The 12,987-nt window shown below is 42.4% G+C and overlaps 1 protein-coding gene across 12 annotated transcripts in view; it reads left to right on the top strand.

The window, feature by feature from the left end:
• The first annotated feature begins 1,989 nt into the window (after positions 1 to 1,989).
• Positions 1,990 to 12,987, top strand: part of LOC106563274 (dynamin-1) — an 83,691-nt gene continuing 72,693 nt past the window's right edge. For 6 of the 12 annotated variants that reach the window (XR_006757668.1, XR_006757667.1, XM_045689987.1 and 3 more), the window contains exon 1: positions 1,991 to 2,719. Coding sequence is in view for 10 of the 12 variants with exons in the window: in XM_045689987.1 (XP_045545943.1) it covers positions 2,559 to 2,719 (161 nt within the window). In the remaining 2 variants the exon portion in view is untranslated. Of the gene's footprint in view, positions 2,720 to 12,987 lie in introns of all 12 variants that reach the window. The other 6 variants (XM_045689984.1, XM_045689985.1, XM_045689981.1 and 3 more) reach the window with 3 other exon arrangements.

Consider the following 12,987-nt stretch of genomic DNA (forward strand, 5'->3'; position numbering starts at 1 on the left):
CTTGGGACATCCATACCCCACTGAAGTTGAAATGTAAAATGTTTAAGGTTAGGGTAAGGCTAGGCATTAAGGTTATGGTTTATTGTAGTGAGGCCCCAAGGAACCCGGATAGCACCGGCCATCCCGGTTGTGGTCAGCTCGAATGTTGTCATTAAAACATTGTTTGATTTGTTGACAAGATGAAGATACTCATTGGTCAACCATACACGGCGGCAGCTCAAGACTTCAGCTAATAAAATTGTTTGGCACTTCAAACGTCGAGCCAGCGGCGCCGCTCACGCTAGCGAGTACCACTGCTTGCGTTTTGCCGCCCATCTCCCATTGAAGCCTATCACGGTAGCGAGCACCACTGCTTGCGTTTTGCCGCCCTTCTCCCATTGAAGCCTATCATGGTAGCGAGCACCACGAACCGTGCCACTTGCAAAACTGCTTGTGTTTTGCCATCCGCCGCCCTACTCCCATTGAAGTCAATGATACCTTTGACGCTCACCGCGGCCCGTCTTTAAACGCCTTTAAAGGGCCACAGAAGTGGAAGTGCTCCTGAGTAGAATGGACCCCCGTTTACTGGAACATAATGTACAGGAAATTGTGTACGGTGCAATATGTATGTTCAATGTAACACTGAAGCCTTCCATCATTAGTTAGGGTTTATAACAGACAGTAGATAGGGTAGTTGTTCAAAGTGAAATGTTCTTGTTAATGTGTCTCTCTTTTTAATCCATGAGCTAGAGGGGTCGGTCGGGCTCACTTGGGCCAACCATGTCACGTGGCAATTGTTTTGAAGTATTATGTCCCTAGAGTTGGAAAATGTATGATAGCCGTGCAGCAATGGTAGCTTGTTGTGAAATTTTTAGATATGACTGCACTTTTAGAGCTAGAAACACAAGCATTTCGCTACACCCGCAATAACATCTGCTAAACACGTGTATGTGACAAATAACATTTGATTTGCTTTTGATTAGAAAAGCACAAACATAGAACATAGAAATGGGTTATTTGAAAAGCACAAACTTAAAATGTCCATCACATACCCTAGAGGTCAAAGGTCAAAGTTCTGTTGACCTGAACATTCCTGAAAATGTGTCTGATGGATTGCTGTGAATCTTTCCAATGGTATATGATTAAAGTGTACAAGTGAGCAATAACTTGTTGTATACTGACATTGTTTGTCAATGAATGGGATGGAGGGATGAAAGAAATAGTGATAACACACAGAAAGCTACTATTGATGAACTGGTATCACACATTTTCCAACTCTAGGGACATAGACCTTCAAAAAAATCACTATGAGACATTGTCGGCCTAAGTGAGAGTGACAGCCCAAATCTGGGGGTCTGGCTCATGGACAATTGAATTTAATTATGTTCATTTTAATATATCTGCACTGCAATTCAGTTTTATTGGAACCTGTGAAAGTGCTCCTTTGTGGCACCCATTGTGGCACATGTATTTTTGTAAATAAAACGAATCTATTTAATATGCAAATATTGAATACATCTGACTGGCAGAACAATGGGACAGAACAATGGGATATAAACGTGTTTTCTAAAGTGGATTATTATAAGTATATTATTATTCATAATAGTAGCATTATAAATAATGTTTTATATTTAAATTAGGCCTACTGTTGTTACCATAATTACTATCTAGTAGGGCCTATTATTGCTGTTAACAATATTGTCAGTGCTATAATATTATTTGTGCTTTTATGGCTACTAACTATTTCCTTTTCCAAAATTCAAAGTCTGCTAATATTTCCAACATATTTTAATCGAATTTTGACAAATTGTATTTTTTTTACCGTCTTTATTATGTGACTTTTATTTTGAAGGAGTATCGCCGAGGTCACTTATTCCTGGTCGGTATTGCCTATTCTTGCTGGTAACACTGTGCACCTGCTCCCGGTATTTTACAGGGATGCGCACTTCTTATTATTCATCGGTGTGCGCACTGTGACTGTCTGTAGCGTATGTCGCCCTCTTTCCCCAAGGAGACTGACGGACCGATGACGTCGTTTAACAATTTCAGCACCATGGACAGATCAACACTGCCATCCACGCAAAGCCCACCAAACATAATCAGCATGGGCATAGCATAATTAATCTATGATGTAGCAAAGTATCAATATAGCCTATTTATAAATACAATGTTTACATAGAATGTATTTCTATTTCTTACAGAATATCGGTAAGAGAGAGCACACAAAGCCTAGGGCGAAATTCTGTTGAGGTAGATCGCCGCTGAGTGGTGCATGCGCGTCAGTGCAAGGATCCCCTAGCGTATTCTGAGAAGAGATCATCCCTCGGTGCTGCGTGGTAGAGAGTTGAGTATAGCTGTAGAGGAGAGTGAGGAGAGGAGAAGCGTTCTGTGTAGAGGGGACACCGGGGAAGCGTAATCAATGAGGGTGCAAGCAACATTTATATAGAAGGCGGATTCCAAACGTTGAAACACCCTCATAACGGAAGGGTGATAAAGGGGGGACAAGCGCTCGGTTCCGAGGGAGAACGCTTTCCCTCATTTGTTTCTACTAAAAAGGAGGGACCGATTCCCTTGCAATCATGGGGAACCGGGGGATGGAAGACCTTATTCCTCTTGTGAATAAAATGCAAGATGCCTTCTCGGCCATCGGTCAAAATTCCCAGTTGGATCTGCCTCAAATCGCTGTGGTCGGTGGGCAGAGTGCAGGGAAAAGCTCGGTGTTGGAGAACTTCGTTGGGAAGTAAGTGGTTTTGTGTTTCTGTACGCAAATGCATCCCTCCATGATCAAAGCCTCCTAGGCTGCAATCGTTCTTACACACCTATCTAGACCCAGCCCCCCCCCCCATCCCTTGATTTACAGCCATTGAGATCCATTGGATAACCTCACAATTATATCGAATGTATTAAATTAAGAAGAGTTGATGAAATTGCTGCCTTGAATCACCAGTCCCTCCTCTTCACGCATAATACATTTAAACAGCTTATTTGGTTACATAAAACCTTCCATGTGCTAATTGCTGCATTATATGCATTGGCAGAATAGAATACCAAACCAAAATGGACGTTGGATTTTGTTGTTAGTGCTCCCTATTATACAATTATTGTATTTAAGCTTAAACAATAATAATTGAAATCATTATTGGACAATTATGTATTTCCTCTATGATGTTATTCTAATATTTGTCATAGTACAAGTATACAGTAGATATAAAATAATCTCCCAACATTTTGCATTTCCTTTGATAATACATATTGGAGGTTTCCAGTTCTTGTGATTAAAGACATCATAATGTACCGGTCTAATGGGGTTGAATACGGTATGCATTTCCCCCCATCCTCTCGTGGGCTCTTCCACTTCACGCTCAGGTCGCATAGCGCATTGAAGGCCACTGCCCAATATTTTGTAGGCACCTTGTAAACACACAATTCCAACAAGAAAGCCTAATTGTGTGGTTGTTTCTCAGACAGGGTTGCCATTTTGTCGTTCATAAACTAAACACAGACCACAGAGGATAGATTGTATGTGTATCTGACCTTCAGTCATTTAGGGATTAGGGTACACTTAATGTGAGATATGAATGAATACATAACATTAATTATGTCATAGTCCCTGTCACAACTGTCACGGTGTCGATGATGGATAAACCACATTTCTCTGGGGACACAACCCCGCTATGCTGCAGTATGACCTTGCGAAAATACACGGAGAGGAGAAGGAAGGGAGAGTCGCTTTGAGCCCTTCGATGTCGGCTCCCCATCCATCTGTTAGTGCTTAACTAGGCTGCTACACCCGCTCAGCACCGGGCGATACGATAAGTGACTGACTGATTGTCAGGCCTCCTTTGGCTGTTGCACATTTTGCAACACAATGCTTTGCTTTACTATACAAAATAACAGCCTACACATTTCTTTGTAATGTCAACGGGAACAGTTGGATGTCCTGGTCAATATTAATTATACGTGTTCTCAGCAGCATTGTCATCCTGACAAGTTTATACTGTAAGTGCCTGTGAAGATGCATACTGCAGTCTCGACGCAATGAATTGCCTGCTGACTAGCAGAATGTACCATCATGCAGTCTACTCTCCCTGACCAGCTGCACTGACGTCACCCGGGTCTTCCTAATCACACACTACTGCCGCACCCCCTCCCTGCTGTTTTCTTTTGTGTTCACACGCACGTACTCACGCACCACACACACACACACACACACACACACACACACACACACACACACACACACACACACACACACACACACACACACACACACACACACACACACACACACTAAACTTGTTGTGTTTACTCACACATACACACATACACCCAAACATACACTACCGTTCAAAAATTTGTGGTCACTTAGAAGTTTCCTTGTTTTTGAAAGAAAAGCACATTTTTTGTCCATTAAAATAAGATCAAATTGATCAGAAATACAATGTAGACATTGTTAATGTTGTAAATGACTATTGTAGCTGGAAACGGCAGATTTTTTATGGAATATCTATTTAGGCGTACAGAGGCCCATTATCAGCAACCATCACTCAAGTGTTCCAATGGCACGTTGTGCTAGCTAATCCAAGTTTATCATTTTAAAAGGCTAATTGATCATTAGAAAACCCTTTTGCAATTATGTTAGCACAGCTGAAAACTGTTGTCCTGATTAAAGAAGCAATAAAACTGGCCTTCTTTAGACTCGTTGAGTATCTGGAGCATCAGAATTTGTGGGTTCGATTACAGGCTCAAAATGGCCAGAAACAAAGGACTTTCTTCTGAAACTCGTCAGTCTATTCTTGTTCTGAGAAATGAAGACTATCCCATGCGAGAAATTACATACATACATACATATATAAATACATACATGCATACATACTGTACATACACAATGCATACACAATGCACATGTGTTTGCACACTCTCTCACTGTCTACCCTACTCTCCCTCTCGCAATAATTTAATTCTCTCTTTCTACTGGGGCCCTACTCTAATCTGTTGGCCTTCATTAAGCTGCTTGCTGTTTATCCTTTTGACTTTTAATAGAATCTGTCAGCGTGTAGAATGGAGGTGGCTCATAGTGTGGATGCAGACAGAGACACCGCCTGTTTGGACATGTGGACAGAGGACCGTTCTGTTGGCACTGGGGTTTCCTAAAGAACTAGGAGACCATCTGACCATGTTTTGTCAGTCCACTCCCTCCCTTGACCCCATGGTGACATCATTGGCTTTACAGGGAACTGTAGAAACACTGAGAGATTAAAGCAAAGAGAGAAAGCGAAATAGCGAGACTCAGGCCACAGTTATTATGAAAGTGTGTAAATGCAGAGAGATGGAGAGAGAGAGAGTGAGAGGGAGATGCAGAGTTTCAGGCCACAGAGTCTTATGAAAGTGTGTAAACGCTTTACTTAACATCTGTCATAAGAAGTACAAAATAACAATAATTACATGATATAGGATGTAAACAGTGATGAGAGTTGGTAACTGACTTTACACAGCCATGACAACAATCTTAGCATTTTGCTGATCCCAATTCTGAGTTTCATATTGCATTGAGATATACTGTAGAGGCACATTTCCTATTTAGAATTCGTCATTCCTTAAAGTATTTCCTCGATGTGATGACTTGCAGGCAGATGTAAAATGACACGATTCATCAAACAGTTGTTATAACACCTGTGGCAAAGCAATTAACGTTTTGTCCTGAATACAAAGTGTTTCCCTTATGTTTGGGGCAAATCAAATACAACGCATTACTGAGTACTACTCCTCATATTTTCAAGCATAGTGGTGGCTGCATCATGTTATGGGTATGCTTGTAATCATTAAGGACTGGGAAGTTTCATGATAAAAAAGAAACGGAATTGAGCTAAGCACAGGGAAAATCCTAGAGGGAAACCTGGTTCAGTCTGCTTTCTACCAGACACTGGGAGATTAATTCACCTTTCAGCAGGACAATAACCTAAAACTATAATGACACAAGGCGAGACCCAGATGCTGACAAAGGAGGCAGATGGTTGGAGTCTTACAAATCAAATCAAATCAAATGTATTTATATAGCCGTTCTTACATCAGCTGATATCTCAAAGTGCTGTACAGAAACCCAGCCTAAAACCCTAAACAGCAAGCAATGCAGGTGTAGAAGCACGGTGGCTAGGAAAAACTCCCTAGAAAGGCCAAAACCTAGGAAGAAACCTAGAGAGGAACCAGGCTATGAGGGGTGGCCAGTCCTCTTCTGGCTGTGCCGGGTGGAGATTATAACAGCACATGGCCTAGATTGTCAAATAATAATAATCATAGTAGTTGTCGAGGGTGCAACAAGTCAGTAACACGAGAGTAAGTGTCAGTTGGCTTTTTCATAGCCGATCTTTGAGAGTATCTCTACCACTCCTGCTGTCTCTAGAGAGTTGAAAATAGCAGGTGTGGGACAGGTAGCACGTCCGGTGAATAGGTCAGGGTTCCAGCAGGTCTGGGACAACAGGTCTGGGACAGGTAGCATGTCCAGTGAACAGGTCAGGGTTCCATAGCTGCAGGCAGAACAGTTGGAACTGGAGCAGCAGCACGGCCAGGTGAACTGGGGACAGCAAGGAGTCATCAAGCCAGGTAGTCCTGAGGCATGGTCCTAGGGATCAGGTCCTCCGAGAGAGAGAGAAAGAAAGAGAAAGAGAGAATTAGAGAGAGCATATTTAAATTCACACAGGACACCGGAAAAGACAAGAGAAATACTCCAGATGTGACAGACTGACCCTAGCCCCCCGACACATAAACTACTGCAGCATAAATACTGGAGGCTGAGACAGGAGGGGTCAGGAGACACTGTGGCCCCATCCGATGAAACCCCCGGACAGGGCCAAACAGGTAGGATATAACCCCACCCACTTTGCCAAAGCACAGCCTCCACACCACTGGAGGGATATCTCCAACCACCAACATACCATCCTGGGACAAGGCCGAGTATAGCCCACAAAGATCTCCGCCACGGCACAGCCCAAGGGGGGGCGCCAACCCAGACAGGAAGACCACGTCAGTGACTCAACCCACTCAAGTGACGCACCCCTCCCAGGGACGGCATGGAAGAACACCAGTAAGCCAGTGACTCAGCCCCCGTAATAGGGGTAGAGGCAGAGAAACCCAGTGGAAAGAGGGGAAACCGGCCAGGCAGAGACAGCAAGGGCGGTTCGTTGCTCCAGCCTTTCCGTTCACCTTCACACCCCTGGGCCAGACTACACTTAATCATAGGACCTACAGAAGAGATGTGTCTTCAGTAAAGACTTAAAGGTTGAGACTGAGTCTGCGTCTCTCACATGGGTAGGCAGACTATTCCATAAAAATGGAGCTCTATAGGAGAAAGCCCTGCCTCCAGCTGTTTGCTTAGAAATTCTAGGAACAATTAGGAGGCCCGCGTCTTGTGACCGTAGCGTACGTGTAGGTATGTACGGCAGGACCAAATCGGAAAGATAGGTAGGAGCAAGCCCATGTAATGCTTTGTAGGTTAGCAGTAAAACCTTGAAATCAGCCCTTGCCTACAGCCAGTGTCGGGAGGCTAGCACTGGAGTAATATGATCCAATTTTTTGGTTCTAGTCAGGATTCTAGCAGCCGTATTTAGCACTAACTGAAGTTTATTTAGTGCTTTATCCGGGTAGCCGGAAAGTAGAGCATTGCAGTAGTCCAACCTAGAAGTAGCACAGGCATGGATACATTTTTCTGCGTCATTTTTGGACAGAAAGTTTCAGATTTTTGCAATGTTACGTAGATGGAAAAAAGCTGTCCTTGAAACAGTCTTGATATGTTCTTCAAAAGAGAGATCAGGGTCCAGAGTAACGCCGAGGTCCTTCACAGTTTTATTTGAGACGACTGTACAACCATCCAGATTAATTGTCAGATTCAACAGAAGATCTCTTTGTTTCTTGGGACCTAGAACAAGCATCTCTGTTTTGTCTGTGTTTAAGAGTAGAATGTTTGCAGCCATCCACTTCCTTATGTCTGAGACACAGGCTTCTAGCGAGGGCAATTTTGGGGCTTCACCATGTTTCATTGAAATGTACAGCTGTGTGTCATCCGCATAGCAGTGAAATTTAACATTATGTTTTCGAATGACATCCCCAAGAGGTAAAATATATAGTGAAAACAATAGTGGTCCTAAAACGGAACCTTGAGGAACACCGAAATTTACAGTTGATTTGTCAGAGGACAAACCATTCACAGAGACAAACTGATATCTTTCCGACAGATAAGACCTAAACCAGGCCAGAACTTGTCCATGTAGACCAATTTGAGTTTCCAATCTCTCCAAAAGAATATGGTGATCGATGGTATCAAAAGCAGCACTAAGATCTAGGACAATGTTACAATGTTACAATGTTACAATGTTTACAATCTTACAATGTTTATTAATCCAAAAAGAGTAGGCAAGAGAATGGTTGTGGACAGGCAAAAAGGTCAAAACCAGATCAGAGTCCAGGAGGTACAGAGTGGCAGACATGCTCGTGGTCAAGGCAGGCAGAATGGTCAGGCAGGCGGGTACAAAGTCCAGAAACAGGCAAGGGTCAAAACTGGGAGGACTAGAAAAAGGAGAATGCAAAAAGCAGGAGAACAGGAAAACCGCTGGTTGACTTGGAAAACATACAAGACGAACTGGCACAGAGAGAGAGGAAACACAGGGATAAATACACTGGGGAAAATATGCGACACCTGGAGGTGGTTTAGACAATCACAGGGACAGGTGAAACAGATCAGTGCGTGACAAAAACACAAGGCCAAATCTACATTGGAGTTACTTACCAAGAAGTCTGTGAAGTGGCCGAGTTACAGTTTTGACTTAATTCTGCTTGAAAATCTATGGCAAGACCTGAAAATGGTTTTCCACTAATGATCAACAACCAATTTGACAGAGAATCATTTTGAAAAGAATGGGCAAATTTTTCCCAATCCAGATGTGGAAAGCTCTTCTAGACTTACCCAGAAAGACTCACAGTTGTAATCACTGCCAAAGGTGATTCTAACATGTATTGACTCAGGGGGTTGAATACTCAAGAAACTGTATATTAGTGCTTTATTTTCACATCTTTTCTTTTACAAATGTTTGAATTTCTCTTCCACTTTGACATTACATAGTATTTTCAGTAGATGAAATCAAAGTTTATTTGTCACGTGCGCCGAATACAACAGGTGTAGACCTTACAGTGAAATGCTTACTTACAGGCTCTAACCAACAGTGCAAAAAAAGGTATTAGGTGAACAATAGGTTAGTAAAGAAATAAAACCAACAGTAAAAAAAAGACAGTGAAAAAAACAGTAGCGAGGCTATATACAGGCACCGGTTAGTCAGGCTGATTGAGGTAGTATGTACGTGTAGATATGGTTAAAGTGACTATGCATATATGATAAACAGAGAGTAGCAGTAGCATAAAAGAGGGGTTGGCGGGTGGTGGGTGGCGGGTGGCGGGACACAATGCAGATAGCCCGGTTAGCCAATGTGCTGGTTGGTTGGGCCAATTGAGGTAGTATGTACATTAATGTATAGTTAAAGTGACTATGCATATATGATAAACAGAGAGTAGCAGCAGCATAAAAGAGGGGTTGGGGGCATACTATGCAAATAGTCCAGGTAGCCATTTGATTTCCTCTTCAGGAGTCTTTTGGCTTGACAAAAAAAGACAACTCTATTTTAATCCCACTTTGTAACAACAAAATGTGGAAAAAGTCAAGGGGTGTGAATACTTTCTCAAGGCACTGTAAATACTCCCCTAGATTTATGTCCATTGGTTGAAAGAAAGAAAACGTATTATTGCACGAGTGAGCCCATGGGTTCATCAGCAAGCGTGTTGGAATTGCCTTAGTGTGCTGAAGTGAATAGGTGACATTCCACACGCTTGCTAATAGTAAAGGAGGAGAGACTTGACGCTATGCTGATGAGGTAACATTATCAAATCAAATCAAATTTATTTATATAGCCCTTCGTACATCAGCTGATATCTCAAAGTGCTGTACAGAAACCCAGCCTAAAACCCCAAACAGCAAGCAATGCATGTGAAAGAAGCACGGTGGCTAGGAAAAACTCCCTAGGAAAAACTCCCTAGAAAGGCCAAAAACCTAGGAAGAAACCTAGAGAGGAACCAGGCTATGAGGGGTGGCCAGTCCTCTTCTGGCTGTGCAGGGTGGATATTATAACAGAACATGGTCAAGATGTTAAAATGTTCATAAATGACCAGCATGGTCAAATAATAATAATCATAGTAGTTGTCGAGGGTGCAACAAGCACATCCGGTGAACAGGTCAGGGTTCCATAGCCGCAGGCAGAACAGTTGAAACTGGAGCAGCAGCACGGCCAGGTGGATTGGGGACAGCAAGGAGTCATCATACCAGGTAGTCCTGAGGCATGGTCCTAGGGCTCAGGTCCTCCGAGAGAAAGACAGAAAGAGAGAAAGAGAGAATTAGAGAGAGCATAATGACACTACCATATCAATAAATACCTGTTATGCTGATGAGATAACATTATGACACTACCATATCAATAAATACCTGTTATGCTGATGAGGTAACATTATGACACTACCAAATCAATAAATACCTGTTATGCTGATGAGGTAACATTATGACACTACCATATCAATAAATACCTGTTATGCTGATGAGGTAACATTATGACACTACCATATCAATAAATACCTGTTATGCTGATGAGGTAACATTATGACACTACCATATCAATAAATACCTGTTATGCTGATGAGGTAACATTATGACACTACCATATCAATAAATACCTGTTATGCTGATGAGGTAACATTATGACACTACCATATCAATAAATACCTGTTATGCTGATGAGGTAACATTATGACACTACCTTATCAATAAATACCTGTTATGCTGATGAGGTAACATTATAAACACTACCCTATAAATACCTGCTATGCTGATGAGTTAACATTATGACACTACCATATCAATAAATACCTGCTATGCTGATGAGGTAACATTATAAACACTACCCTATAAATACCTGTTATGCTGATGAGGTAACATTATAAACACTACCCTATAAATACCTGCTATGCTGATGAGGTAACATCATAAACACTACCCTATAAATACCTGCTATGCTGATGAGGTAACATTATAAACACTACCCTATAAATACCTGTTATGCTGATGAGGTAACATTATAAACACTACCCTATAAATACCTGCTATGCTGATGAGGTAACATCATAAACACTACCCTATAAATACCTGCTGTGCTGATGAGTTAACATTATGACACTACCATATCAATAAATACCTGTTATGCTGATGAGGTAACATTTTGACACTACCATATCAATAAATACCTGTTATGCTGATGAGGTAACATTATGACACTACCATATCAATAAATACCTGTTATGCTGATGAGGTAACATTATGACACTACCTTATCAATAAATACCTGTTATGCTGATGAGGTAACATTATAAACACTACCCTATAAATACCTGCTATGCTGATGAGTTAACATTATGACACTACCATATCAATAAATACCTGCTATGCTGATGAGGTAACATTATAAACACTACCCTATAAATACCTGCTATGCTGATGAGGTAACATTATAAACACTACCCTATAAATACCTGTTATGCTGATGAGGTAACATTATAAACACTACCCTATAAATACCTGTTATGCTGATGAGGTAACATTATAAACACTACCCTATAAATACCTGCTATGCTGATGAGGTAACATTATAAACACTACCCTATAAATACCTGCTATGCTGATGAGGTAACATTATAAACACTACCCTATAAATACCTGCTATGCTGATGAGGTAACATTATAAACACTACCCTATAAATACCTGCTATGCTGATGAGGTAACATTATAAACACTACCCTATAAATACCTGCTATGCTGATGAGGTAACATTATAGACACTACCCTATAAATACCTGCTATGCTGATGAGGTAACATTATAAACACTACCCTATAAATACCTGCTATGCTGATGAGGTAACATTATAAATACTACCCTATAAATACCTGTTATGCTGATGAGTTAACATTATGACACTACCCTATAAATACCTGCTATGCTGATGAGGTAACATTATAAACACTACCCTATAAATACCTGCTATGCAAGAAGTGGGCCGGTCCGGACTGTGAATGTGGAAATCTCGGATGATGTTGGGATCTAGAATGTCATCCACCAGAACCCAACACCGCTCCTCTGGACTGTACCCCTCCCAGTCCACCAGATACTGGATCCGACCCCCACGACGTCTGGAGTCCAGAATGATGCTTGTGACTGATCACCACATCAGCCACACTGACCCTCAACACGGGGGCCCCTCAGGGGTGCGTGCTTAGTCCCCTCCTGTACTTCCTGTTCACCCACAACTGTGTGGCCGCCCACGACTCCAACACCATCATTTAGTTTGCTGACGGCACAACGTAGTAGGCCTGATCACCGACGACGATGAGACAGCCTATAGGGAGGAGGTCCACAACCTCTCCCTCAATGTCAACAAGACAAAAGAGCTGATAGTGGACTACAGGAAACGGAGGGCCAAGCACGTCCCCATCCACGTCTACGGGGCTGTAGTGGAGCGTGTTGAGAGCTTCAAGTTCCTCGGTGTCCAGATCACTAAGGACCTATCATGGTCCAAACACACCAACACAGTCATCAAGAGGGCATGACAATGCCTCTTCCCCCTCAGGGAAAGAAACTTTAGCATGGGCCCTTAGATCCTCAAAAAGTTCTACAGCTGCACCATTGAGAGCATCTTGATTGGCTGCATCACTGCTTGGTATGGTAACTGCTTGGCATCCGATCGTAAGGTGCTACAAAGGGTATTGCGTATGGCCCAGTACATCACTGGGGCTGAGCTCTCTGCCATCCAGGACCTCTATACCAAGCGGTGTCAGAAGAAGGCCTGAAAATGTGTCAAAGACTCTAGCCACCCAAGTCATAGACTGCAAGCGGTACCGGAGCACCAAGTTCTACCCACCCCCCCC

The sequence above is a fragment of the Salmo salar genome, chromosome ssa11 (assembly GCF_905237065.1).
Source record: "Salmo salar chromosome ssa11, Ssal_v3.1, whole genome shotgun sequence".
In the NCBI taxonomy this organism is placed as follows: domain Eukaryota; kingdom Metazoa; phylum Chordata; class Actinopteri; order Salmoniformes; family Salmonidae; genus Salmo; species Salmo salar.